The sequence below is a fragment of the Canis lupus genome, chromosome 2, assembly GCF_011100685.1.
Source record: "Canis lupus familiaris isolate Mischka breed German Shepherd chromosome 2, alternate assembly UU_Cfam_GSD_1.0, whole genome shotgun sequence".
In the NCBI taxonomy this organism is placed as follows: domain Eukaryota; kingdom Metazoa; phylum Chordata; class Mammalia; order Carnivora; family Canidae; genus Canis; species Canis lupus.
The window spans coordinates 75,354,735-75,382,522 of NC_049223.1; the positions used below are offsets into that span (position 1 = coordinate 75,354,735).

A 27,788-nucleotide genomic window follows, 5' to 3' on the forward strand; every position below is an offset into this window, starting at 1 on the left:
GGGTCATGAGTTCGGGCCCCACATTGGGCTCCACACTGGGCGTGGAGTCTACCTAAAAAGAAAGAAAGGAAGGAAGGAAGAAAGGATCCCTTGTCTTCTTGTTATTAACTCTGTACTGTAGAAATTTTCAAACACACAAGAGTAGACTCGCCCAGCTTCAACAACTATTAATATTTTCCCAATCTTATTTTTTTCATCTACTAGCCCTTACTTTTTTCTGATTATGGAGAATTTGGAATTGTCACAGAGACAGAACAAAATGATGAACTACCTCCATTTACACGTAACCCAGTCCTCCCCTCCCCACACCCCCACTTGTTTTCCTGACTCTTGTCTTATTTTGAAGCAAACGCCAAAAATTTGCTTAAATTCCAAACAGTTTTTTAAAAAGCGAAGTGAGGTCCATACGTTGCCATTTGTCAGTGTGTGTGTTTTGAGCCTCTTAACGATTTCTCCTCCATCATTTTTGGTTTCGTTTTTTGCAATCCCCTTGTTAAAGAAATCAGTGACTTGTTCTGTAGTTTCACATGGTCTGTGCTCACTGTTGCATTCCCCAGGCGTGGCTTCACGAATTTCTCCATCTGCATTTCCTGTACGTTGGTAGTTGGATGCAGAAATGAGAATCCCTAGGGTTTTGTGTGTGTGTGTGTGGGGGGGGCAGGGATGTTACATATTTTATATTATATCATTTCATTAAATGTTTTAAGTGTAACTTGGCTTGCTCATTAAAACGTAGTATTTTAACTTTCACATTTAATATGTAGTACATGGGGGATGCCTGGGTGGCTCAGTGGTTGGGCACCTGCCTTCGGCTCAGGTCATGATCCCAGGATCCAGGATCGAGTCCCACATCGGGCTCCCTGCGAGGAGCCTGCTTCTCCCTCTGCCTGTGTCTCTGCCTCTCTCTCTCAGTCTGTGTGTCTCTCATGAATAAATAAATCTTTAAAATAATAATAAAATGCAGTACATATAATTTAGCCATCTTTGTGGACGTCAAAGCTCAGAAGAGCCAAGATTCTGGCCCTTACAGGGTGGATCCCTTCTTAATGTCAGAGTTTCATTGACCTTCCCACGGAGTCATACTTTTAGTGTTGCTTGAGAAGTTTGTAAACGGACAAAAAGTTACCATGAATTCAAGAATGTTTTTTGTTTGTTTTGTTTCGTTTAAGATTTTATTTATTTAACAGAGAGAGAGAGAGAGAACATGCACAAGCAGGGGGAACAGCAGGCAGAGGGAGAGGGAGAAGCAGACCCCCTCCGGAGTAGGGAGCCCTACGTAGGGCTCCGTCCAGGACCCCGGGATCATGACCTGAGCCAAAGGCAGACACTTAACTGACTGAGCCACCCAGGCGTCCCTCAAGAATGTTTTTAAAGACTTTTTGTGGCTTTTTTTTAAAATTTTTTTTTAATTTATTTGAGATAGAAAGAGGAGCAGGAGAGAGAGAGCATGAGCAGGGGGAGGAACAGAGAAGAGAGGGAGAAGCAGACTCCCCGCTGAGCAGGGAGCCTGATTCAGGGCTTGAACCCAGGACCCTGGGATCATGATCTGAGCCGAAGGCAGATGCTTAACTAACTGAGCCACCTGGGTGCTCTGGGTTTTGTATCTTGTTGATCCTAACGCTGCATACAGGTTTGGAATGTAGTCATGCTAATCTGTGAGACTTGTTTTTTGGTCTCTAATGCTTTGTGTGAGTGTGGCTTCATGGGGCCTTGGGAATAACTCTGTGGACATCTGGGGTCTGGGCAACTCGAAATGACAAGGGGGTTAGAGTCTCATGGTTCTGGTCCCAGGTGCATCTCTGTTACTTTGTGACCGTGAGCTCAGGCAACCTCTTTCACCTCCCTGAGCCTCACTGACTTTTCAGCCAGATGGGAACAAAGGCAGCCACTGCCTTGTTGGGGTGCTGTGGGTCTTACAGGATGGATGTGAAACTGCTTTGTAAACTGTAGAGTCTGTAAAAGTGTTGGTTTGTATTCTTTCCTTAGTTTGTTTACATTTCTGAGATCTGAGGCAAGAAACTCATCTGAGCCTTTGGTCTGCAGTCTGTAGGATGAGGAGGTAATGTTAGATTATCTCTAATATTCTGTGATTGAGTACTGTGGAGGTGGGCCAAAGCAAAGAAAGTGGTTTTTATCTCCTGTGCCAATTCTAGTTTAACCGGTAGAGGCTACCTGGGAGAATATTAGCAGAATGATGAACTAAGTCCAGGGTCAGTGGGAAAAATACTGAGATTGATTAATGATGCCACAAAAGTGGTGCCTATGCTCCATATTATACTAATCCAAAGGAGTGAATGTCTAATGGTGAAATTTAATCAGCAGCTCCCAACGCCCTAGCTTTTGCTGCTCTGCTCCCTTGCCTGAGTCGCCATGGTTACCACAGCTGGCTCTGGGAAATTACAGGAATGAAGAATGGGTCCTATTGATGAATCCTAACCCAGGAGGGGGGTATGCAGAAGGCCCTTCCAAGCAGGGCAGCTGGGCATGGCCCCTAGTGCTGCCATCTGTAGTCTTTTGCTTGTGGAGAACACGAATCAGAGAGCCAGACACAGTGTGGGGAGGGGGGCCGGCTGGGGGAGGTAGGGGCACAAAGGGGCAGTGCCACCAGCTGGAATTCAGCCTTTGTCTAGGGCCAGCCAGGCGAGGCTGCCCAAAGGACTCCAGCTGGTTTTCCAAGTTTAGGCACGTCCCTGACGGTCTTGTGTCTGCCCTGCCTCTGCCTGACGCCTGCCCAGGCTCCTGCATGGAGCCGCTGACCCTTAGCTTTGAGAGAAATCTAAGTGGCCATCGCTACTAATCCCAATGCCAGTGCCTGAGTCATGGTCTACTCCCTGAAGTCCTTGAATACTTCAAGTGGGGGGGAGCTCACTCTCTCCAAGGGTCGCTTACTCTTCCTTAGGAACCTCTTCCTAAGCAGAAATTTGTTTTTTCTCCCTAAATTCCACCTCTCAGCCCTGAGAATCCTCCTCAGGCCCAACATGCACAAGTTGGGATAGCCCTCGGAGTATTTACAGTTGGGGCATCATGGTCCACCCTCTTTTTTTGTCACAAGTCTCTACCTGCCCCGTCCCTGTTTGAGGGATGCTGAGGGGATATAGTAGAGGCGCTTGAGTTGGGGTTCAGATTCAGAGGTAGACCCAGTCCCTAGATCAAAGAAGCCATGCCCCTTAACCTCTGTGGGGCAGCTTTGGTGGTCGGGAAGGAGCATCAGCCCTGGATTTGGCCAGACCTGGGTTTCAGTTACAACTCTGCCAGTGTTCGGCATTATGTGACCTGACCATACCTAGACATGTTCTTTCCCCCAGCAGCTTCCTCTATAAAATGCCAGTGGTGATGCCTACCTCAGAGGGTGGCTGGAAGGATGACAAGAAACGTGCCTGGCACAGCACAGACGTTCACAACATGTACCATCTTGTTCTGTGTGACTGCCAGTGGCCCCTCTGCACCTGTCATTCACACAACTTGCTGAGCAGGATCATTGGCGGGTGGGGAGAGGATCTTTAATTAGCTCGAGAAAGGTTGAGAAATTCCTAACCAAATTCAGTTTAATTTTGGAATAGGTAACATTATTAGCTATCAAATAATGGTGTTCTAAGCATTTTGCCTATGGAATTCATTTCATCTCCCTAACAACCCTGTGTAGTAGAAACTATTATCATCCTCATTTCATGAATGGGGACATTGAGGCAAGAGCAGTCACAGAGCAAGTCCCTAATGGAGCTGAAATTCACAGCCAGGTAGTTTGGGGCCAGTCCCATACTTTCAGCTGTGATGATTTATTGCATCTCAAGGGTAGAATTAACCAGTGATTCGCAAACTTTAGCGGGCATTGGAGTCACCTGGAGGGCTTGTTAAAACAAATTGCTGGGCCTCAGCCCTAGATTTCCTGATTCAGCTGAAGAATTTGCATTTCTAACAAGGTCCAGATCATGCTGATGGTTCAGCGGCCCCACTTTGAGGATTTAAGAGACTTCCCTGAATCCAGAGACTGATTTTGTTTGTTTGTTTGTTTGTTTCTAACCTATCCAGTCTCAGACATGGGGAATGAGGGCTGACCTCATACAGAGGCAGAAAGCAAACCACAGTAAGATTCACACTCATTAATTTTTTCCAAATGCCTCAAGCCTTGGCACAGGCTGCCATGCCTGAGATCTCATGTAAGCCTCACCAGTAACCCTGAGGGTTCAGTGGAGAATATAAAAATATTATATTATGTTTCTCCTATTTTAAAGAAGAGGATATTTGGAGATTGCTGTGCTAACATGGCCAGGAGAGGTAGTTTTGAGGAGACTGGGGCTAGAATCTCAGCCTGTGACTCATTGTGCTACAGTAACGTCATTACAGGAGTTCTGGAAACCACTGTGCCTTTCCCCAGATACCTTCCCATCCCCAGACTATGAGCAGAATTTTCTCCTTAAAGCTGTATTTCTTTGGCTTTAGCATTATATCATAGAGGGTGGATATTATCAGTCATTTATGCCCCAGTGTGAGTAGTATTCAGATATTCTCTTGAGAAAAGGGTGATTAGAATTCTCTTCTCTTGGGGCACCTGGGTGGCTCAGTGATTGAGTGTGTCTGCCTTTGGCTCAGGGCGTGTTCCCAGGGTCCTGGGATCAAGTTCTGCATCGGGCTCCCCATAGGGAACCTGCTTCTCCCTCTGCCTGTGTCTCTGCCTCTCTCTGTGTCTCTCATGAATAAATAAATAAGATCTAAAAAAAAAAAAAAAAGAAAAAATTCTCTTTGAACACTTCTATATTTATACATCTGGGAGCCTCTTGTAAAAAGAGCCATGCCTGGTTAAAATGGGCACCAGTAGATGCTTGTTGGAGTGAACCAACGAATGGATGAATGAATGAACGAACAAATGAATGACGTTCCTCCCTTTTCCCATTCTTCCCAGAGCAAGCCCCCTTGTCTAGCAATCCTACCATTTATACCAAGTGCTCCCCACACCACCTCACAGTGTACCCTTAGTCTCTTTCCTGCCTGTCCCCTGCCTACAATCAAGATCACAGCTTAATAGCTTTTCCCTATTTCTCCTAAGGGCTATTCCCTATTTCCCCTGGGCTCCCGGATGCCTTGTCCACCTTCTATTATAGCTCTAATCACATTGCAGGTATCTACTTATATGGCTCTTTCTCCCCCTAGATAGTGATGTCCCTGGAGAGTTGAGACTGTGTCTTTTACAGAGTGCGAATGCATAGCAGACACTCAATAACCAGTTGAATGAATGAATGAATGAATGAATAGATGTGAACCTTGGTTGCTCAGAGCAGTAGGGGCAGGAATGGTATCTTGCCAAGAAGTCATTTCCTGATATATGTCTGACAAGGTCATCAAGTGGTAATTTGTTGGAAATTAAGGTGACTTGCTTGCCTGTACCAGCTAGAGCTAGCTTCAGTCACAAATGATAGGGCACCTAGCATAATGTGACTCATATAGATAGACATTTATTTCTCTTCCATATGAAAGAAGTCTTCAGATAAGTGGTCCAGGGCTGATAGAGTGGCTCCCCAATCACCAGGGACAAGGCTACTACTTTGTTGCTCCACCATCCACAACACATGGCTTCTTCCTCATGGTCCAAGATGGCTCTAGACATCACAAATGCATTCTAGCCAGGAGAAAGGTATGACAGAGGGTGCCCTTCCCTTTCTTCCTTTCTTTCTTCTCCTTTATTTTTTTTTAAGAGAAAGAGAGAGAGAGAGTGCAGGTAGAAGGGAGGGGCAGAGGGAGAGAGAATCTCAAGCAGGCTCCACACTCATTGTGGAACCTGATGTGGGACTTGATCTCATGACCCTGAGATCATGACCTGAGCAGAAATCAAGAATTAGATGCTTAACAGACTGAGCCACCAGGCACCCGACATCCCTCCTCTTTAAAAAATACTTAATTTTTTAGAGCACTGTTAGGTTCATAGCAAAATTGAGTAGAAAGTATAAAGAGTTCCCATATACCTCCTACTCCACAAACAACCTCCCGCACTGTCCCTGCCCCACACCAGAGGGGTACATTTGTTAGAATCAGTGAACTTACACTGACACATCATTATCACCCCAGATCCATAGTTAGGGTTCACTCCTGCTGTTGTACATTTCCTGAGTTTTGACAAAGTCATAGTGATATGTATCTGCCATCAGTGTCATGCAGAATAGTTTCACTGCTCTAAAAATCCAGGTGCTCCACCTGTTTATCCTTCCCTCCACTGGCAACCACTAATCTTTTTATTGTGTCCATTCTTTTGCCTCTTCCAGAACGTCACATAGTTGGAATCAGACAATATGCAACCTTTTCAGATTGACTTCTTTCACTCAATAATATACATTTTCTTAAAGATTTATTTTTAAGGAAACTTTGTATAGCCAACCCAGGGCTTGAACTTACAACCCCAAGATCAAGAGTCACATGCTCCACCAACTGAGGTACCCCTCAGAAATATACCTTTAAGATTTCTCCATGTGTTTTGTGACTCGATAGCTCACTTCTTTTTAGTGCTATTTCATTGTCTTCCAAGTTTTAGCAGTTATGAGTAAAACTACAATAAACATCCACGTGCAAGTTTTTATGTGGAAATAGGTCTTCAGTTCATTTGGGTAAATACCAAGGAAGCGCAGTTGCTGTATCATATGGTAAGAGTATGTTTAGTTTTGTGACAAACTGCCAAGCCGTCTAGCAATGTGGCTGCAGCATTTTGCATTCCCACCAGCAGTGTATGAGAGTGCCTGTTGCTCCACAGCCTCGTCAGCATTTGATGTTGTCAGTATTTTGGATTTTGGCCATTTTAATAGGTGTGTAGTCCCTCCCTTCCTTTTAAGAATACTTCTGAAAGCTAACAAATGAAATATCCACAACATGACATAGGTCAGCATTTAGTCATATGACTACATTCAGCTGCAAGGTAAGCTGGGAAATGTAGTCTATCTTGTGAGTGACCAAGTGGCCATCTGAAAAGTCAGGGATCTTATTGCTAAGGAAGAAGAAAGAATGGAGACTGGAAGCCAACCAGCAGTCTCTGCCACCCTGCAGGGAAGAGAGATTCTCTTAAAACAGCTTAAGCACGAAGACCCAAGGACAGGAAGTGTGGAGGAGCCTCTCAGGGTGTGGGGTCTGGAGATTTGCCAGAAACCAGAGCAGCCTTTTTCTTCTGCTTTTCTGCGGCAGCATGGGTCTCATTTGCTTCTTTCTATACATCTGCTTTGTTCTCTTCTCTTTGCGCATGGTGGGAAGGATGTCCCAGCTAAGTACTTCAGGTCAGTTAGCCAGCTTCCCAGAGCCCAATTCCAAATTCCTTGGAGAGAGAAGCTGTTTGGGCTAGCTTGGGTCAGGTGTCCAATCTGGTCCAGTCAACTCTGGGTAGAACAAACAAGGTAACAAGGACCCACCTCTGGGGTGGGGGGGGACAGTGTTCCGAGAATAGGTGTCATGAGATGGGAGACTCCCCGAAAAGAATCTAGAGCGTGGACATAGACTTCTCAGGTCCATGTCCTAGGACTTTGCAAGATGTCGTTCATTTAGGTAAACAATTATTGGGTATTTTCTGTATGCTAGGGACATGGATCTGCCTTTTAGGGAGCTTTCTTTTTTTAAAAAAAAATTTTATTTATTTATTTATTTGAGAGAGAGAGAGAGAGAGAGAGAGTGTGTGTGTGTGTGTGTGTGTGTGTGTGTGTGTATGAGCCGGGGGAGGGGCAGAGGGAAGGAGAAAAGCAGACTCCCTGCTAAGCGTGGAGCCCAATGTGAGACTCAATCCCAGGACCCCAAGATCATGACCTGAGCCAAAATCAAGAGTCAGAAACTTAACCAACTGAGCCACCCAGGTGCCCCCTTTCTAGGAGTTTTCTTTTCTTTCTTTTTTTTTTTTTTCCTTAAGATTTATTTATTCATGAGAGACAGAGAGAGGCAGAGACATAGGCAGAGGGAGAAGCAGGCTCCCTGCGGTGAGCCTGATGTGGGACTTAATCTCAGGACCCCGGGATCATGCCCTGAGCCAAAGGCAGATGCTCAACCACTGAGCCACCCAGGTGTCCCTCTAGGAGTTTTCTAAGTCTCCTAGGAATTCGTTCCGTAAATTAATCATGTCTTAGCTTTCCCTTTCAAGTCCCAAGATGGGGATCAAGGGCTTTGGTGAATGCGTGTTTCCTCGTCTGGATCCTCAGGGACATCTGTAGTGATGTCCCAGTTCTCCCCTCTTGTCTTTATTTCTCCGGTAGAGTGTCTTAGTTCCTTAGCTGATTCAGATATGGCCCTCTCTCCCCCCAGCTCCCTAATGCCTTGACTTTTTTTCTTCAGCCCTGGGATGGGCCTCCACTGTCCCAAAACCACATGCCCCAAACAGGAAATTGATACTCAGGGAAGAGAATGTTCACTTTCTAGTCCCTGTAGGAAAAGTACTCATAATTTGATGGACCCTTCTAGCGGCAGCAGCAGGTGCGGGTAAGGATCATATGTACGGTTCTTTGAGGACACACTGTGCTCAGCACCAGCTACACCCTCTCTGTGCATCATCTCCTCCCTGTAATCCTCATAACAACCCTGAGAGGCAGGCATCGTTTCGTCGGCCTTACCGATAGCTGATCACGAAGCTCAGAGCGAATAAGAGACTTGCTTGGGGTCATGCAGCATCTGGGCAGTGGAGCTGAGCTTCAAAACCAGACCCCTCTCCCTCCAGAAGCTTCCCACATGCCACGGGCTGCGGAGACTCTCCACATTACCCCTGACGTCCGCCCTGTGTGTGCCCTCCTGTGCGAATCACATAGAATCTTTGGAGAAACCCTTCCAAACATGTTTGCTAACCCTTGTTATGTTGAAGGTAACTCTTTGGCAATAAACTCCGCTCCCTTCTTAGTCACCAGACAAAATAGGTGGGGCTGGGGTCTGGGTGGGCCTGGGGAGGGTGGATGGGTGTGTGGATGGAGCACTGTACTGGAGCAGCCCCTGGAAGCCCAGCTAGGCTGCTGCCCCCGTTTGGCTCTGGGCCAGGCCCTGGCCTCTCTAGGCCTCAGTCTCTTCATCTGTGGCTCTGTCAGCCCTTTCTCAGCCCTACCGCTCTGTGATTTCCAACTTAACTAAGCATTTCCTAAGGGGTCCGTGAGGTTGGCACTTCTGCACCCACTGAAAGAGGAGTGTGTCGGAGATTTTGATCTTGGGCTGAGCCTCCACTAAGGCCTGTGAGACCTGCTTCTCCGCCTCCCACCTCCTGGCCTTCCCCACCACCTGCTGTTTGTTATGCAACCCACAGAGGTTGCTTGGTGCTGTCCCACCAGTTCTTTCCAGTCAGGGCTGAGTGTGGCCCCTTCTGTTTATTGAACCTGGGATTTGATGAACAAGCCTTCTTTCATCTGTGTCTTCGAGAATACAGAGATGTCCACATTCTCTCCTTTGGTCTTTTCTAAGCATTTTGTATATATTTGTCACAGAATTAATACCCTCAGCACCTCCAAGAGTGCTGCATCTCCATTTTGCAGACAGAAGACACACTCTGTGCTCAGCACCCAGCTGAACCCTTTATGTGCATCCTCTCTCTCTCTTTTTTTTTTTAAGACTTTATTTACAGAGAGAGAGAGAGAGAGGCAGAAAGAGAAGCAGGTTCCAGGCAGGGAGCCCGATGTGGGACTCGATCCTGGGACCCCAGGATCATGCCCTGGGCCAAAGGCAGGCACTAAACCCCTGAGCCACCCAGGGATGCCCTATGTGCATCATCTCATCACATAATCCTCCTAACAGCCCTGAGAGGCAGCCTTCATTTTCACAGATAGCTAATCAGGAAGCTCAGAGCAAAAGTCTGTGGTCTTCTTGGAGTGCTATGACTGATCTGTGGTGTCCTGTGTGGTCTGGGAGGAAGAGGGTGGTCCATTTATGTTTGGTGGGGGATGCAGGGGGACCCCAGGGAAGAAACATTATATGTGTATTTGAAGGGTGGGATCCTGGAGTCAGGCACCCCTCCCAGCCGAGCATCCCTGAACTCTGTCTGCATTTGCTTCCAGATCCTGGAAGGAGACCAGGCCATCCTGCAGAGAATAAAGAAGGCTGTGCGGGCGATCCACAGCTCCGGCCTTGGTGAGTGAGCCTGCTTGATGCCCCACCTGGCCAAGCAGCCCCTTCCTCGGCCCCTGCGTGGAACTGACTTTGCCTTTCCTTACCTCCACAGGCCACGTGGAGAATGAGGAGCAGTACCGAGAGGCTGTAGAGTCCTTAGGCAACAGCCACTTGTCCCAAAACAGTCATGAGCTGTCCACCGGCTTCCTGAACTTGGCTGTGTTCACCCGAGAGGTGGCCGCGCTTTTCAAGAACCTGGTGAGGCCCTGTTCCTTTCCCAGCCAGCCCTTAGCCTAGGCTCAGGGTAAATCAAGTGAGTCTAAGAGCCAACTGAGAAAGATTCCACCCTGCTCCAGGGTTGCCCTTGACTTCTGGTCTCCCTTGACCTTGACCAATGACCCAATTCCCTTTCCAGTTCTGACCTACCATTTGCATTCTTCTTCTCGGACTTCCCCTACGTCTTCTCTAGTCTTCTCTCACGCGCTCTCTCTCCATCTCCTCTGTGGTGAGTGTCCAGCCGCAGAGAGGAAGATGCCTCTCTTCATGGCAGGGAAGAGCCCCACAAAGAGAGGACTCCCCAGAGGAGGTTTGGGAGAAGGGAGGGCAGACTCCGGGGTTCCTGTCTTTGTGCCACTGCCTCCCCTTAACCCCCGTGGCCCTCTGCTTTCCCAGCTGCATCTGCTGTGTCCCCAAAGCCCAGAACCTACCCCCCATCTGCCCCCAACAAGCATCTTAGCTCCTGCACATGGCCCAGTGCCCTCAGGTTCCTGCCTGTGGTTTTTTCCTGAGATACAAACTCTTCCCGTGAACAGGCATGGTTCTCAGTACCTCACGTGTGTTAACTCATCCTGGAGCACAGCTCTGTGGGTTTGGTTTGATTATTGTCCCCACTTTTTGGGCCAGGAAACTAGGGCAGGAAGTCAGGTAACTTGCCCAAGCTCATATAGCCAGATCTGAACCCAGCTTGTCTGGTTCCAGCATCTGAACACAAGCCCGACTATGGCCCCTGAGGAAAGCCCATGTCTCACCAGGCTCCGCAGCATTTGGACTGGCTTTCATGGCTCTACTCGCTCCCTTGCCTGGTCCCTGGCTGCATCACCTCTGAGTGACTGAGCACCCGACCTCAGGCTTAGACTCAGGCCTTGAATCCCTGCTCTTCTGCTCCCTAGGTGTGTGACCCTGGGCAAGTCACTCAATCTGCCTGGGCCCCATCTGTGAAATTGGGCTAATAATGGCGCCCACCTCACAGAGCTATGATGAGGTTTTACATGAGTTAAGTAAGCACTCAGTATTAGTAGTTCCTGTTGCCGTCTGTCACTATTATAGCACTTTGCCTAGCCCCACCTCTCACACTGTCCTCTATGGAGGTCATTTTGAGTTCAACTGAATTTGTGATTGCTTTTGTCTTTACCTCTTTTCTCCCTGCTTTGATCAAACTAGGGTTTGCTGAGGGTCTCCTCTGTGCTGGGCAGTGTCCTGGAGGGGGAGAGTGGCACAGGAAAGAGGCTATGCCTTTGAGAGCCACAGTCAAGTGGGGGAGGCAGGAACTCAGATGTGGGATGTCACCAAGCATGAACAGCAGTGCACCACAAACTCAAGAACCCAGGAAGTTTGGGATGCCTAGGTGGCTCAGTGGTTGAGCGTCTGCCTTTGGCATGGGGCGTGATCCTGAAGACCCAGGATCCAGTCCCACATCAGGCTCCCTGGATGGAGCCTGCTTCTCTCTCTGCCTGTGTCTCTGCCTCTTTCTCTGTGTCTCTCATGAATAAATAAATAAAATCTTAAAAAAAAAAAAAAACAAGAAGAAGAAGAAGAAGAACCCAGCAAATTAGGTCAGACACCTGGTGCTGCCAGAGTTCAGAAAAGGGAAGGTCATGGAGTGCCTGGGTAGCTCAGTTGGTTGAGTGTCTGACTTAGCTCAGGTCATGATCTCAGGGTCCTGGGATCCAGCCCTGTGTTAGGCTTCCTGCACAGTGGGAAGTCTGATTTTCCCTCTCTCTAAGCCCCTACCCCTACTTGTGCTCTCTTTCTTATTTATTTATTTATTTATTTATTTATTTATTTATTTATTTATTTATTTATTTATTTATTTATTTATTTATAAGAAAAAGGAAGGTCAGCATAGGCCATGTCAGGCCTGGAGTCAGTCTCCAAGTCAGGAAGGCTTCCTGGAGTAGAGGTGACCCAAGCTATGTACCTTGAAAGGTGAGCTGAACTATCAGACAGGCAGTTGGGATTATAAAATGATAGAACTTCAACTCAACTTAGGATCTTTTTTTTTTTTTTTTCAAACTAGGATTTTTTAAAAAGGAAATTGATAGGCCCTTGTAATGGGAAATCCAGGTATGCCACTGGCTTTAGGCTTCTTCTCTATTAGGTAGTTTCTCTCTGTGTCTGCTCAGTGGACAAGATGGCCCAGCAGACCCAGATTCACAATATTATCAGAAGAAAGAGTCTTTCTCCCCTGACTTTAGCAGAAAGTTCCAGGAAGGATCCTGATTGGCTGGCTTGAGTCAGGTGCCTGATCCAGTCACTACAGCCTGAGGATGGGGCACTCTGGTCAGCTCTGACTCCTGTGTTCACCTCGTGTGACCACAGGGGGAGGGTTCCCCACGTGACAGGGGGAGACGAGGAGCTAGCCAGATACACACAACAGATGGGCACTTCAGGGGCCTTCAGAGTCAGAGTGTGAGGGGACAAGTGAGGGTACTCAAGGCAAAGGAAGAGATGGGATTGACTTGGATGTTCCAGGGCTGGGAGGTGAGGAGGCCGGCTTCCTCAGGGGCAGGGATAACAGCTCTTAGGGAGTCTGGCCTCCCGCCCCTGCTCCCTCCACCCTCACTTCTCTCTCCCCACCTCCTCTAGCCCTGGCGCTGTCCTTCGCCTCCTTATGCTTCCCTGTGCCCTCGCCCCTTGGGGCTGGACAGATGGTCACCCAGGGTGGGGTATGGGGGGGGATCTCTGCTCTTTCCAGGTTCAGAACCTGAACAACATTGTCTCATTCCCCCTGGACAGTCTCTTGAAGGGGCAACTGAGGGACGGGCGACAGGTGAGTTCCCATTTGGGGAGTGGGGGTTCCCAAAGGCGGGAGGATGGAGACTGTAGGGGCAACAGGCCTGGTTGGGCTGAAGCAGGAGGTCAGGTGAGGCTGTCACGGTGGGAGTGCGGACCCCATTTTAGGGACCCTCGGAAGGAAAGGAAGGCCTGGCTCTGGGGTCAGCCTAGGATGGCTGACCTCCCATCTGCCTGGGCCCTTAAGTGAAATAGGTCAGCCCGTTCAGACAACAACACCCCGAGGTGGGTTCTGTAGGCACTGTCATCCCTCTTCTGCAGCCAAGGAAACCAAGGCTCAGGGAGTTTGGTAGCCTTACAGTTAACATAGCTCATCGGTGGAGGAGCCAGGGTGGGATCTGGGCTCCTGACTCCCATGCTTGGCTCCTCTCTGCACCTGGCAGCTCCCATCTCCAGGCAGAGCAGAACTCAAAGTAACAGAATAATCTCCCTGAGAAATCTGCCCCAGAGGCCCTGGCCAGAAGCTGTCCTCCCCCCACACCCCCAGAGGCTTCCCTCTTGCCTGAGGCCACCAGGGGCCTGGGAACCACCCAAACCAGCCAGGCAGCTTTTTCACCAGGCTGACTGGGGCAATTCTGAAGGGTGTGAGCTGTCCCACCGGATGAGGCTTGGGCAAACTAGGCCAAGGATCAGCGAGGTCTCCCTGGCTTGCAGTGTGGCCTTGGGTAGACTTCTTAGCCTCTCTGTGCATGTCCCTCTACCTGTCCCCTTCCTATTGAAAGGATGGTCTAGTACCAGGCAGGAGAAACGGGTGGGATAGAGTTAGGGGAGGAGTCTGACCTTCATCTTCCCATCCTCATCCTCATGGTGGTCTGCGTCTTCTGAGGGAGAGGACTTAGGGCAGACCCCCAGAATCTTCCCACACCTCAGGCCAAGGCCCACCAAGCCCAGCTGATTCTTAGCAACTAGGGGAGGAGAGGGTCTGCCTTGAAAAATGGGGCCAGTTGGATCTGTTTTGGGGGGGGTGAGGTTTATAGTAAGGGCTTTGGGAGAGGGGTTAGTTGGGAGTATGGCTGAGCAGCATAGGGGATAGGGGAGCATGAAACTACAGAGTCACCCTAAAGGTAGCAAAGTGTACTGTTGATTCCAGACCCCAAGTCCTCCTTTGGGGAAATTGTTCTTTTGAAACCACAGGATTCCAAAAAGCAGCTGGAGAAGGCGTGGAAGGACTATGAAGCCAAAATGTAAGTGGCTGTGGTCAGGGTGGTTTGCCCAGGGGAGTAATACTGGTGTTGCAGCAGGAGGCTTGACACCGAGGAGAACTTCAATGCTGCCCAAACATGTCACCCCAAAGTGCACTCATCTCACTCTCTAGAGGTGTTTACCCAGGGTAATTTATGCCCAGGCCTGATGGGAGTCTAGGGGCTGGACCGTGAGACCACCAAAGAGGAGCAGTTATGAAGGGACCCCAGGATGCTACTCTCAGAGGCCTACCTGCCCAGTGGTGCCAGACTCGGGCAGAGGGAGGGAAAGAAGCCACTTACCGTTTCCTGAATACCTCTGCGTGCCAGCCACTTCATTCTCCCAACCACCAACCAGGAGGTGTTAGTGTCCCAGTTGTCAGAGGAGGAATTGGAGGCTCAGACAGGTTAAGTCACTTGCCCAAGGCCACACAGGTAGGCAAGGTAGAAGTGGGATTCACACTCCTTGATCCTCTTTCTGTAACACCAGGCGGTGTCTATGAACATTTAGTTGGGTGGACATAGAGGAGGAAAGGGAGTCAGTGTCATACCCAGGCCTCTTGGGTACACACCATACTCCAGACCTCTCACCAGCTACTGAATCATCATGGGGACAGAAGGAGCCAGTTCCCCCAGAGCAGAGACTCCTTGGGCTCTGTCTGCAGGACTCTGCTGGGGCTCAGGCAGGCCTACCATACCTCAGATCACCGTTTGCTGTTTGTAAAATTTTGTTTTCTTTGCATTTTGCAAAAGCCATATGGGTCCGTTGTGAATGACTTAGAAAATAAGGAGAAGCAAAAGAAGAAAAAAAATTTAATTATCCTTAGGAGAAGATGAGGGCCACCTGGGTACTAGCCAGTACTTCTCTGTTGTTTGAATATTTTTAGATAGTTTGGACAAACCCTGTCGTTTTATCACTTAAAAATGTGGGGGCAGGGGAAACTCCCAAAACCAAGAGGAAAATTCTTATTTTCCAAAACTAAAACATTAACATCTTTCTGGTCATTTTTCTATATATAAAGAAATATTTTTACAAAATTGAGGACATAATAATCATACTGGGTTTTTTTGTTTGTCTTTTTTACTGAAAAATACATCATGACCATCTTTCTACATTACATATTCTTATGCAACATCACTTGAATGGGGCACTGTGTGCTAACATATGCACGATCCGTAACGTATTTTGTCTCCCCTGTCTTTGGGGAAGCATCCTTGGAACTAAACCTTTGTTCCCACCCACAATTATTCCTTTTGTAGGGTTGATTCTAAGAAGTAGAACCTGGAGCTTTATTATAAGCCAGCCCCAGGGCCACGGGGACCTCCCGAGTTTGAAGGAAGCCCGGGACTCCCCATGCCAGCAGCATCTCCGTCTACACTGCAGTTGTGCATCTAGATTCTGGGGTGAAGGGTGTAAGAGCTGTGCTGGGCATGGCCATCTGCTCTCATGAGAGCCCTAGGGAAAGGCATGCACAGGCAGGCAGTCTTTGTCCCTGGGATTTTGATGTGGGGTCACCACAGGGCCTGCATCTTCGTGAGTTACCCTGACTAGGCCCTCAGCTTCGCAGGACACCATCTACCAAATGGAAAGAATAAGCCCTGCTCCACTGACCTCCTCCAAGCACCTCTGCTTTTACCAGATTTCCATCTTGATCTCACCTGTAAGGGTTTGTTTAAAGAACAGACTCTGTAATTGATGGGGAGAGAGGCTTGGTGAAGGTTATCCAGTGAGTTATCACCAGGGTCTGGACTAGAACCCAGAGCTTCTGAGTCCACTGCTCTTCCTGCCATGCTCCGTGGCCTCCTGGCTCCTGCCGTGCACGTTACATAGGTTGAGCTACATTCCTGACACAGGTGTCTGTGTACACTCCTTTTTATGAGGGCTTCAGAGATAGCTAGTTGTTGGCGAGCCCTGGGTTACTGTGTCATTTCTACCTCATTCTTACCAAACCAGACTGGACAGCACCTGGAAGGCCCCAGAATAGCATCTGTCGGATACCACCAGGAGTCTCACTTCTTGGTTGCTCGTAGAAGAGGGGGTATCCCCTTTCTACCTGGAGCTGCTAAGAAAGGCATCCCAGGCCCTATGCAGGGGCCTAGTTTTTCTAGGCTGTTCTATGGGCAGGTCTGTTTCCTCATCTGAAAAATGGGGCCAGCAATAGCTTGTAGGGTTATGTGGAGATGAAATAAGCACAACGCCTCTTCAGCCCCTGGCACTGCAGGTCAACAAGTATTTATTCATCATCTTTCTGAGCCAGAACTGAGACCAGGATAGCACAGCAAGGGGCCAGGAGGCAGGAGCCTAAGCCTCTGCTCCTCACATCCCCCTGACCAGATGGGGACAATCCTCCTGACCCTAGGAACAATCCATCACTTCCCTTCTCTGGGTCTCAGCTTCATCTTGTGTAAAACAATCTCTGATTGTGACCTTATCAGAAAATACACTGCAGGGGGTTGAGTGAAACAGGTGATACGGATTAAAGAGTACACTTATAGGGCGCCTGGGGGGGCTCAGTCTGTTCAGCGACTGTCTCTTGGTTTCGGCTCAGGCGGTGAACTCAAGGTTGTGGGATCGAGCCCCAACTGGGGCTCCGTGTGGGGCTCTGCACTCAGTGGGAAGTTTGCTTCAGATTCTTTCCCTCTCCCTTCCCTCTCCTCCCACTCATACTCAATGCACTCTCTCAAATAAGTCAATAAATCACTTACTGTGATGAGCACTGAGCAATGTACAGAATTGTTGAACCACTATACTGTACACCTGAAACTAATATAACACCATCTGTTAACTATGCTGGAATTAAATTTTTAAAATATATTTCTTATTTATTTATTTATGATAGACAAAGAGAGAGAGAGAGAGAGGCAGAGACACAGGAGGAGGGAGAAGCAGGCTGCATGCAGGGAGCCCGACGTGGGACTCGATCCTGGGACTCCAGGATCGCACCCTGGGCCAAAGGCAGGCGCTAAACCGCTGAGCCACCCAGGGATCCCCTGGAATTAAATTTTAAAAATTAAATAAATACATTTTGAAAGAAAGAAAAAGACACCATGCCTGTCACCAGCTGGAGGAGCCAGGCAGGGAAGGATGGATGGAGCAAATCTGAGGCACAGTTTTGGTTACTAGTGCCGTCCCTGAGGCCATAGCATCAGCATCAGACAGACCTGGATTCAAATCTTAGCTGTAGCACTTAACAGCTGAGCGATTTGTGACTTGTCCCAGCCTCAGGCTTCTCAGCTGTAAAATGGGGTTTTACATGGTTCCTGCCTCATGGGGTTATCACTTTAATACGTGAGGGGTTTGGTGGAGCACCCAGCACAATGTTAGTGCTTAAAAATAATAATTAGTCATAATGGCAGCTGATACTTATACTTACCTAAGAGCTTCCTTTTTTCTGGGAACTGTGATGAGCTCTTTACATCTGTTACCAGATTTACTTCCCTTGACTGGGAAAGGTGCTATTATTTTCTCCAATTTATAGGAAAGAAGTAAGGGGAAAAAGCACCACCACAATCCCTACCTTAGTGGATCCTGCTGGTTTGTAAGCAAGGAGAGGTGGGTCGATAAATGATGAAAATACAAAGTGATGGTGCCGTAGGTACAGTATCAGCACTGGGGTGGCAGAAAAGACAGGTAATTTTGTTGAGGTGCAGGGAAGGGTGGTTGGAGGAGGCATCGCAGGAGAGGCGGTTCCAGGTGTCAGCTTGGCAGGTGCAGGGTTCATTTGATTCCTTTCCTCTCCCACCGTCCTCCTCACTGACCCCCTCACTCCCCATCTGAATACTAGGCTGTTCCCAGTGTCCCCTTCTCCATTTTTCTTAGTCTCCTCAGTAACTAGCATTTCCCTACTTCTTGCTCACTATTCATTTTACTCCTCTTGCGGCAACTCCCTTCAAAGGAAATAAAATATCTCCAACATTTGAAATGTTCATAAAATACTGGTGAAACTTTGAGGGCAGAGAGGGAATAGGAGTTGCTCTTTTTGGGCCAGGGTGTGAGCGAATAAAAAGCATTCCCCAGCTAGTAGTATGAGGTGGCAGGTCATTTCAGGGGAATGTCAGACTTGGGAGGGTGAATCTCTGTAGATTACCTTAGCTGAGGCTGAGGGACAGAGCTATGGTAATTCATGGAACCATGCATGGTACTTTACAGCTTGTCTTCATCCTTAGTTAACTAGCTTCTGTCCTTTAATCTCCACTAGAGCCTATTCCAAAAAAATTTAAATAAATAAGGAAGCATCCTATGCTTAAAAAAAAAAAAAAACATTATTGAAAGGAATCATCAGAGGTGCCTGGGTGGTTCAGTCCATTGAGCATCTGCCTTCAGCTCAGGTCACAATCTCAGGGTCCTGGGATCAAGCCCCACATTGGGTTCCCTGCTCAGTGAGGAGCCTGCTTTTCCCTCTCCCTCTGCTGTTCCCCTTGCTTGCGTGCTTGCTTGCTCTCTCTCTCAAATGAATAAATAAAATCTTAAAAAAAAAAAGAAAGGAATTACCAGTGGTTATTACCAGAATCATCTATATCATTAGCATCATCATAATCCAGCTGTTTTGAGGGCTGACCATATGCCGGGGACTGTACCATGCATTACACCATCTGAGAACAAGGCATTATTTGTCTCATTTCTGACATGGGAGAACTGAAGCTTAGAAAGTTTATAAAGGCTAAGTGAGAGAGCTGCCATTCAAACCCAGACTATGCATTTCTACCCACTGTACCATACTGTGTTTCCTTTTTATCCATTTACTCTGGAAGCAGATGTCTTTTTTATTATTTATTTATTTACTTACTTATTTATTTTTAGATGTCTTTTTAAAAAAATATATTTTATTTATTTATTCATGACAGACACAGAGAGAGAGAGAGAGGCAGAGACACAGGCAGAGGGAGAAGCAGGCTACACACAGGGAGCCCAATGCGGGACTCGATCCTGGGACTAGAGGATCATGCCCTGGGCTGAAGGCAGGCACTAAACTGCTGAGCCACCCAGGGACCCCCTGGAGCCAGATGTCTTTCAATGTTAGTACATATAGAGCTTCCTTGTCCTTTTTTAACAGTTGCATAGTATTCCTCTAGCTGGCCATAGCATAATTATTTAACTACTTCCTACTAATAGATGTCTAGCTTAGTTTTCCTTTTTTACTATTGAAAGCTAGGGTAGCAACATATATGGGAGATTCCCCTGCCCCTTCCAGCCGCTTTGCCTGCTCTGTCTCCCGCGCTCCCTAGCAAGCTGCCAAGCTCACTGCTGACATGCTGCAGGCCTAGCCATCACCACTCTGCTGCTCATCTTCAGATCCCACAGAAAGCATCTGTTGTGACCCCCAGGCCCAGTGCGCAGGGTCAGTCCCCACCTCAACTTTTCCACTACCCTGTTACAGTCTCCCCTCTCAGGATATGATAAAGCCTTAGGGAAATGAAAAGTAGCCACTCTTAAGGAGTTTTTTTCTAGAAAACCTATAGAACTGCACGCTAAAGCAGTGGTTCTCACTCAGGGGTGATTTTGCACCCCCACCTCACCCCCAGGAGACATTTCTGGCTGTCACAACTAGAAGATGCTACTGGCAGCTTGTGGGTAGAGGTCAGGGATACTGCTAAACATCCTACATCCACAGAATTATCTACACCCACATCAAAGAATTATCTGGTCAAAGTTTCTTTAGTTCCATGGTTGAGAAACTACTCTATGGATCTCCAGGGACAGATTCTGCATATAAACACTATCCTGGAGGCCAGATCTCGGTAAGGCCTGGAACTTTATTTATTTATTTTTTTTTATTTTTTTATTTATTTTTTTGGCCTGGAACTTTAAAGCCAAAATAAACTATGCCTAGGCCACTGCTTCCCCAGTTTACAGATGGAAAAACTAGGGCCTAGAGGGACCTATGATAATAATAGCTGTACGGTCTTCTGTGTGCTAAGTCTTTTGCATCCTCTGTCTCATCTGGGTACCGATTAGGATCCCCACATTTTGCAGATGAGGAGACAGGTTCAGAGAGCGGAAGTGATGCTTGTAATATATCCCACAGCTGTCTTTGCTCAGGGCTGGCACCTACTTGAAAGCAAAACTGATAAGCAAGACATCTTCACGGAGGAGTTGCGGTTACATGTGCCCAGCCCCAGATGTGGAAACGCTTTCCTGGCTGAGAGTGGGTGGTATGATGGGTGTGGGATTTCCAGGAAATCATTTATGCACAGAATCCACCCATCCCCGAAGAAAACGGCCAACCCTTGAGATCTGTGGGGGCAAGGCCCAGGTTACTTTTAGCTACAAGCACGGGAGGCATCTTCATTTACAAAGAAAAGAACAAGGGTTTCCTAAACTTTAAATGGGAAGCTCTGTGGCTCAAATATGAAGTATGAAGGCACTTCGTGATCCTTTAAATCACGTGGTCCTAAATCCCTTCCAGCAAAATCATACTGGTCACCCCCAAACCCACCTGGTCCTCACCTAAACCCATCACTTCCTGCATTAAAACCTTCAACTCCTGCCCATTGCCCTTGGGAACCCTGACATGATCCGAATCAGGCCCTGCCTTATCTGGTGCCTCTCTGTACCTCCCCTGGAACCACTTTCTCCCCACGTCCACTCCCGAGCCCTGATGCCTCCTGCCTCAAGCTCTCACACAGTCTGAAGCTTCTGGCTTCCTCCAGGCGGCTTCTCAGGCTTCAGATCTCACCTCCAGCCGCACTTCCTGAGCAGCCCGATGAGGTCAGATCCCCATTTTAGTCTCCCCTTGCCCTCTCCAAGGCTGTGATTTGATTTGCGTCTTTCTCTAACCACCAGCTTGGGGACTCCTGGATCATCCTCCTTGTTCACCCTCGTTCCCCAGCCCTGCCATATACACCGCTGGCATACAGAGGGCCCCCTCACTCTCGTGTGCTTGTGGCAGAAGGGAGCACAGAGAGGTGGTGGGACGTGAAAGGGGCTATAGCGAGAGTTGTACAGGCCTCTCTTTCCTTGGGGCCTAGGGCCAAGCTGGAGAAGGAGAGGGACCGGGCCCGGGTGACAGGAGGGAGCCTTGGGGAGGTGGCCCAGGACACGCAGAGAGAGCGGCGCGTCTTTCAGCTGCACATGTGTGAGGTAAGGGGTGCTGCAGGGGTGAGGGTGGGGTAGGATGTGTCTGTCTTCCCCGCCTGAGTCCCCAGGGGTCCAGTCACAGGTCCTGGCCAAGAGAGACATCACTAAGGTTCAGTGGTGGCGAAGAAGTTCAGTGATGGTGGCCCCTTGCCACTGCTGCTCACATTGCACCCTTGGCCCTGCTCTTTCCTCAGTATCTGCTGAGAGCCGGTGAAAGCCAGATGAAGCAGGGTCCCGATTTCCTGCAGAGCCTCATCAAGTTCTTCCACGCTCAGCACAAGTAGGTTTCTTCCCTGTCCGCACCCCCATTTCACCCCTTAACCCTTCAGGCAACGCAAAACGAAGCCCGTCCCCAGGCCCTTGAGGACTCTGTGTGTCCGTGCCTTGTTGGTTATGCTCTCTAGTGGGTGCTCACCATGTATCAGGCACTAAGTGCTTTACGCATTTGCTCCTGCTCCATCCCCAGCAACCCTGTGAATGGGTAGTGTTATTATCTCTGTATATCCTCAGATAACTGAGGCTCAGATTTACTAACATCACACAGCTTGTCAGTGAGATCTGGACCCAGACGACTTGGCTCCAGAGAGCCGGCTCCTGGCTGACAGGGGAGACTGCCCCCAGGTGCCCTGTGATCCTTGGAGCACCTCCTCCCACACTTCCTGCTTCTCTCATGCTCACCCTTTTCATCCCTTGTTTGGCCTCATACCTCTTAGCTTTTTCCAAGATGGCTGGAAGGCTGCTCAGAGCCTGTCCCCCTTCATCGAGAAGCTGGCAGCCTCTGTACATGCAGTAAGTTGGGCCTCACCCTTGGGCACCTGGTCAAGCCCCTGTCTTTCCAGGAGAATCTGTGGGTGTGGAGGGGCTGGCTGCCACCCTGCTAGTCTTGGTCTGGGCTGTGCACCTAGCACACCTGCCAGCTGATAGTGGGGCCCTGCCCTCTTTTGCACAGCTGCGTCAAGCCCAGGAGGAGGAGCTACAGAAGCTGACCCAGCTCCGGGACTCCCTCCGAGGGACACTGCAGCTTGAGAGCAGAGAGGTCAGCTCTTGAATCATCCCCAAATGAATACCTTCTCCCAAGGCCCACCGTGGAGGGGGGGAGAGAAGGAAGACCCCACTTCAAAGGTCCCTTGAGAAGTGTCCTCGAGAAAGACCCCTGCAGAATAAGGCTCTTCCCACCCAGATGCCCTAAGGTCTCCTTTGCCTATCCGAGGAACAGGAGAACCTGAGCCGGAAGAACTCGGGAGGTGGCTACAGCATCCATCAGCACCAAGGCAACAAGCAGTTTGGCACAGAGAAGGTGGGCTTTCTGTACAAGAAGAGTGATGGGTAAGTGACTCAGGGAGCTTGAGTAACTTGCCCAAAGCCACACAGCCAGTAAGTGACAGTTGGTGGAGCTGCCCAATGGGACTGTTCTCATCATTTACATAGACTGAGGGTTCCAGGACCCTCCGCCCTGGCAATGCAAAACCATCAGAGTCCTAGGCACATGAGCTTCTGCTAGAAGTCACCATTGTTCCTAATATGAAAAGGAAAAGTGGCAGATGGCACTTACTGAGCACTTGTCATGCCCTAGACCTTCTCCAGGCCCTTACCCTTAACCTCTATAATATACTGAGTATGCCTGGAATATGAAAGTGTTGACTGTGCCTTGCTCCCTGGTTTAAAAAAAATCAGCGTATAGGGGATCCCTGGGTGGCTCAGTGGTTTAGTGCCTGCCTTATGCCCAGGGCGTGATCCTGGAATCCCGGGATCAAGTCTTGCATCTGGCTCCCTGCATGGAGCCTGCTTCTCCCTCTGCCTGTGCCTCTGCCTATCTCTCTCTGTGTCTCTCATGAATAAATAAATAAAATCTTAAAAAAAAAAATCAGCGTGTGAAATGCAAAGGCTCCATGGGATGTGTTCAAGTTTCTACTTACTAATCAGTTTTTAATCAGAGGAGAATAGCTTTGTCATACTAATTAGTATTTACCTCTTACAGAGATATTTAGTAGCTTTGGATTGTGCGTTTGCTAATTTTATTTTTGGGGTCTCAATATTTATCTTGCTTTATACTTAATCATAATGCATGTGTTGTGGTAAAGAGTCTGATCCTCCTTTCAGACTAAGAGTTCCCTAAGGTTGGGAGCTGTGTCTCCTTATCAGACTAGAAGCTCTCAGAGGGCCAGTGTCACATGGTCCCCTTTAGAATAAAGATTTCCAGAGAGTGGGGGTATGTTTCTCTCCATCAGAAGGGAGCCCCATAAAGTGAGGGGTGTAGGGGTTAGGAGATGGAAGAGGTGAAGAAGTGTGGCTAGAGGTCATACAGGAGGGGCTGAGGACCTGGTCCAGGACTCTTTTCTGATACAGGGGAATTAGGTGTGACCCTTGGGTCAGTGTCTCTCTATCCCTCTGGGCTCTAGAATTCGAAGAGTCTGGCAGAAAAGGAAGTGTGGAGTCAAGTATGGCTGCCTGACCATCTCACACAGCACGGTGAGGCCTGGAGGGGTGGGGGTCTCAGGATACGATCAATGGGTCCTCTCTTCACTTCTGAACAAACAAGTGTCAAACCCCCTCTCTAGCCCTGGCCCCCAAACCTGAATCCAGGTTGCTGCAGACCCCCAACGGGAGGAAGGAGGACTCAAAGCTCCCAACCTAGTCTTGGCCCACACCCCACATCCATGAGGTGCTGGGAGAGGGGAGATATGAACTGGAACAGGACTATTATGCCCATTTAACCGATTGGGAAATGGAAGCCGAAGAGTCTAGGAGATCCAGAGAGTAATGTGGATTTTCTGTCCTCAAATTCCCACAGATAAACCGGCCCCCAGTGAAGCTGACCCTACTGACGTGCCAAGTGAGGCCAAACCCTGAGGAGAAAAAGTGCTTTGACCTGGTGACCCGTGAGTAGTCCCTGTTTCCTCCCCCACAACTACCCAGAGCTTCTCTAAGAGACCTATTAGCTCCTGGGAGGCTTCAGTTAGGGACCTTTGTCTAATTCCACATGTGTTTATCAAATAGCTGCCACTGCAGGCATCAGATAACTTATTAGGCCCTGGACACTCTTTTTTATTTTTAAAGATTTTATTTATTTATTCATGAGACAGAGAGAGAGAGAGGCAGAGACACAGGCAGAGGGAGAAGCAGGCTCCATGCAGGGAGCCTGACATGGGACTCGATCCTGGGTCTCCAGGATCCCGCGCTGGGCCGAAGGCAGCACTAAACCGCTGAGCCAAAAAAAAAAAAAAAAACACTAAGCCACCCAGGCTGCCCAGGACACTCTTTTTAGAGGCTTCACTCCACATCCCATTAAACATTACAATGTACCTACATCCCACATTATATATGATTAATTCTGTAAAGTAGATATGAATGGATTATTTCTTCCAAATTTTCACTCTTCATCCTTTGGAGGCTTTTATGCTAGGCTTTACGTGGGGCCAGTGCAGGCCAAGAAAGACCTAGATCTCATCCTCGGGGAGGTCTCTCTGGCAGGGATGTGATGTGGGAACTCAGAACTGTAAAATGATGGGGAGCATCCAGAAGAGAGGTGCAGATATAGCACTGTCAAAGATAAGGGAGGGTAAGGCCTGCCCTGCTGTGGGGAATTGGGAAAGGCTGCTTAGAGAGCATTTGAGTGGAGCCTTGAAGGACACAGAATGCAGTTTAGGGGAGGACGTTTCAGGACAGGATTGGCATGATGAAAGGCATGGAAGCAGGAGAGTGGGTCTGACCAGCACAACAGTCTGGCAGCCGGTACAGATTGGGCGGGGGGGAGTTGGAGAGCGGGGAGACCAGACAGGAGGCTGAGGACTCAAATGGGGTGGTAGCAGTAGGTTCAGAGGATAGCCTGACTCTAAGGTAGGTGGGGTCCTGTGCTCTGGGAGACCTCCCTAGACGCTGGGACAGAGGGCGTTGTTGGGATCCTCCTTTAGAGGTGACTTCTGAGAAACTGCCCATGCTGCCAGCCACTACCCTGCCAGCCATCACCCTCCCCACTCCCAGCTAGGCGCAGCCTGCCTCCGCAGGCACAAAAAGCTCCACCTGGACCCAGCGGTTTGGGTGAGGGCTCCTTGGGCCCAGGGCATCCACAGGATTTCTCCCCTTCTCCCCACAGACAACAGGACCTACCACTTCCAGGCAGAGGATGAACATGAGTGTGAAGCGTGAGTGACCCCCGCCCCCCCCCATGGCCTGCTTGGGGGTGGGGTCAGGGGAGTCCTAACTACCCCTAGCCTCGGGGGACCCCACCCCTGCGGGTATCACTCCCATGTCACCCTGCGTCCCCCTCTAGGTGGGTGTCAGTGCTACAGAACAGCAAGGATGAGGCCTTGAGCAGTGCCTTCCTCGGGGAGCCCAGCGGCGGCCCGGGACCCTGGGGGGGCGCCGGGCTGGACGGGGAGCCCCAGGACCTCACGAAGCTGCTCATCGCGGAGGTGAAAAGCAGACCCGGGAACGGCCAGTGCTGCGACTGCGGGGCTGCAGGTGGGCCGTCGGGGCGGGGAGGGGGGGAGGGGGCAGCGGAGGGGAGGGCCCCCCACCTCCAGGCACGAGTTGGGCTCTAACCTTGCAGACCCCACGTGGCTCAGCACCAACCTGGGCGTGCTCACCTGCATCCAGTGCTCGGGCGTCCACCGCGAGCTGGGCGTGCGCTTCTCGCGCATGCAGTCCCTCACCTTGGACCTGCTCGGCCCCTCCGAGCTGTTGGTGAGGGCGGGGCGGGGCCAGGGGAGGGGGCGGGGCCCGGGGAGGGGAGGGCCCGGGAGGGGCGGGGCTTGGGCCGACGGGCTCCGCCCCGGGGGTTGTGGGTCCCGTGGATCCGGGACGCCCTCGGGTGGGTGGGGAGGCTCGGGGCTCCAAGGGGGCGCTGTCCTAACCGCCAGCCTTACCCCCACCTCTCCCGCGACCCCAGCTGGCCTTGAACATCGGAAACACGCGCTTCAATGAGATCATGGAGGCCCAGCTGCCCGCACGCGGCGGCCCTAAACCCTCAGCGGAGAGTGACATGTAAGGGGACTCCCAGGTTGGGGGGAAGGGGGGCGTCCTGGCTGGGAATTCTGCTTCCTCAGGTCCATAGTCTCCGGAGGGTCCTGGACCAGAAGTCTGGGGAGAAGGGAGCCACACATCGGGAGGGGTCCAGGACATGGATGGTGGAAAGGAGACCCGGAGCTCCTGTGGGGTGGTTCCAGGGGTCGCTGGATGGAAACGGCCCTTGCCCTGAGATGGTGGTTGACTTCTGCAGGAACACACGCAGGGATTACATCGTGGCCAAGTACGTGGAACACAGGTTTGCGCGCCGGTCCACACCCGAGCCCCAGAGACTCCGGATGGCCATTTGCAACCGGGACCTCCTGTCCGTGCTGGAGGCCTTCGCTAACGGGCAGGACTTCGGACAGCTGCTGCCTGGGCCCGAGGGGCAGGTGAGGACCACCCCCAAGGGCCACTTACACCCCACCGACTTTCTACTCCCCAGTCCTCTTTGGGTCCAGGTGTCCCTCCGCCCTGGCCCGCCTCTGACATCTGCTTAAACCCCACCCCTCAGAGGGGTAACCAGGTCAGAGCACTTCAGTCAGACAGGCCGGGGCCAGAGTCCTGGCTGCGTGATCTAGGCAGGTTACTTAACTTCTCTGAGTCTCAGTTTCTCAACTGTGAAATGAGTTAATGATAGCACCCACAGGGTTGGAGTGAGAATGAAGTCGTGTGTATAAAGGGCCAAGCACATATTATGTGTGCAAGAAATGTTCATATCTTTCTTCTTGACTAGCCTTGGAAACGGGTAAGGGTAAGTCAGATTAGATCAGGGAACGCTATTGCATTGGTGATTCTAGTAACAAACATCACATGAGCGGGGGATGGGGGTAGGAGGGGAAGGGTATCAGAGATGTTTGAAAGGTTGAATTGACAGGAGTTGCTCACTGTAGATGAAAATTGATGTCCTGCCTTGGAGCTGTCTGTCTGATATCTTGGTGGGGCTGTCCAGTGGGCAGGGAGGGGCAGCACTTAGGTGAGGTAAGAATTTGGAACAGCCTGCAAATGAGTGATAGCTGAAAGCATGAGGTTAGCTGAGCTCTGGGTGGGAGAGCTTGAGAAAGAAGCACAGAGAGAGAAAGCCTAGTTTGGGAGGCACCTATTACTGGGGCGAGAGGAGACGGGGCCGCTGAAGGAAGCAGTGAAGCAATGGTCTCTCACCCTCGTCCCAAACATGAGGTACCAGCCCTGCAGTCTCTTCTCTTGGGGCCCTAGCAGCTTTATATCTGGAGGTGTCAGGGGCAGCCAGAGTTCAAGAGGATAGTGCTGGGCTGCAGGCAGGTGAACTGGGGGAAATTCAGAGGTCTGGACGTGTACCCAGGCACCTGGAGAGCTCGCCCTGCACTTGGCTGTCAGAATCGCCAGCCAGGCCTCCCTGCCCCTGGTGGACTTCATCATCCAAAATGGGTGAGAACCTC

The 27,788-nt window shown here is 49.8% G+C and overlaps 1 protein-coding gene across 4 annotated transcripts in view; it reads left to right on the forward strand.

Moving 5' to 3' along the window:
* The window catches only part of ASAP3 (ArfGAP with SH3 domain, ankyrin repeat and PH domain 3), a 49,430-nt gene that overhangs the window by 15,969 nt on the left and 5,673 nt on the right, over positions 1-27,788 (forward strand). For all 4 annotated transcript variants that reach the window (XR_005356028.1, XM_038531634.1, XM_038531633.1 and 1 more), the window contains exons 2-18: positions 9,984-10,056; positions 10,148-10,293; positions 13,010-13,084; positions 14,242-14,291; positions 21,258-21,369; positions 21,561-21,646; positions 22,080-22,155; positions 22,316-22,402; positions 22,583-22,692; positions 23,766-23,835; positions 24,158-24,245; positions 25,460-25,508; positions 25,637-25,827; positions 25,916-26,049; positions 26,255-26,349; positions 26,585-26,762; positions 27,692-27,777. Coding sequence is in view for 3 of the 4 variants with exons in the window: in XM_038531634.1 (XP_038387562.1) it covers positions 9,984-10,056; positions 10,148-10,293; positions 13,010-13,084; positions 14,242-14,291; positions 21,258-21,369; positions 21,561-21,646; positions 22,080-22,155; positions 22,316-22,402; positions 22,583-22,692; positions 23,766-23,835; positions 24,158-24,245; positions 25,460-25,508; positions 25,637-25,827; positions 25,916-26,049; positions 26,255-26,349; positions 26,585-26,762; positions 27,692-27,777 (1,706 nt within the window). In the remaining variant the exon portion in view is untranslated. The remainder of the gene's footprint in view (positions 1-9,983; positions 10,057-10,147; positions 10,294-13,009; positions 13,085-14,241; positions 14,292-21,257; positions 21,370-21,560; positions 21,647-22,079; positions 22,156-22,315; positions 22,403-22,582; positions 22,693-23,765; positions 23,836-24,157; positions 24,246-25,459; positions 25,509-25,636; positions 25,828-25,915; positions 26,050-26,254; positions 26,350-26,584; positions 26,763-27,691; positions 27,778-27,788) is intronic.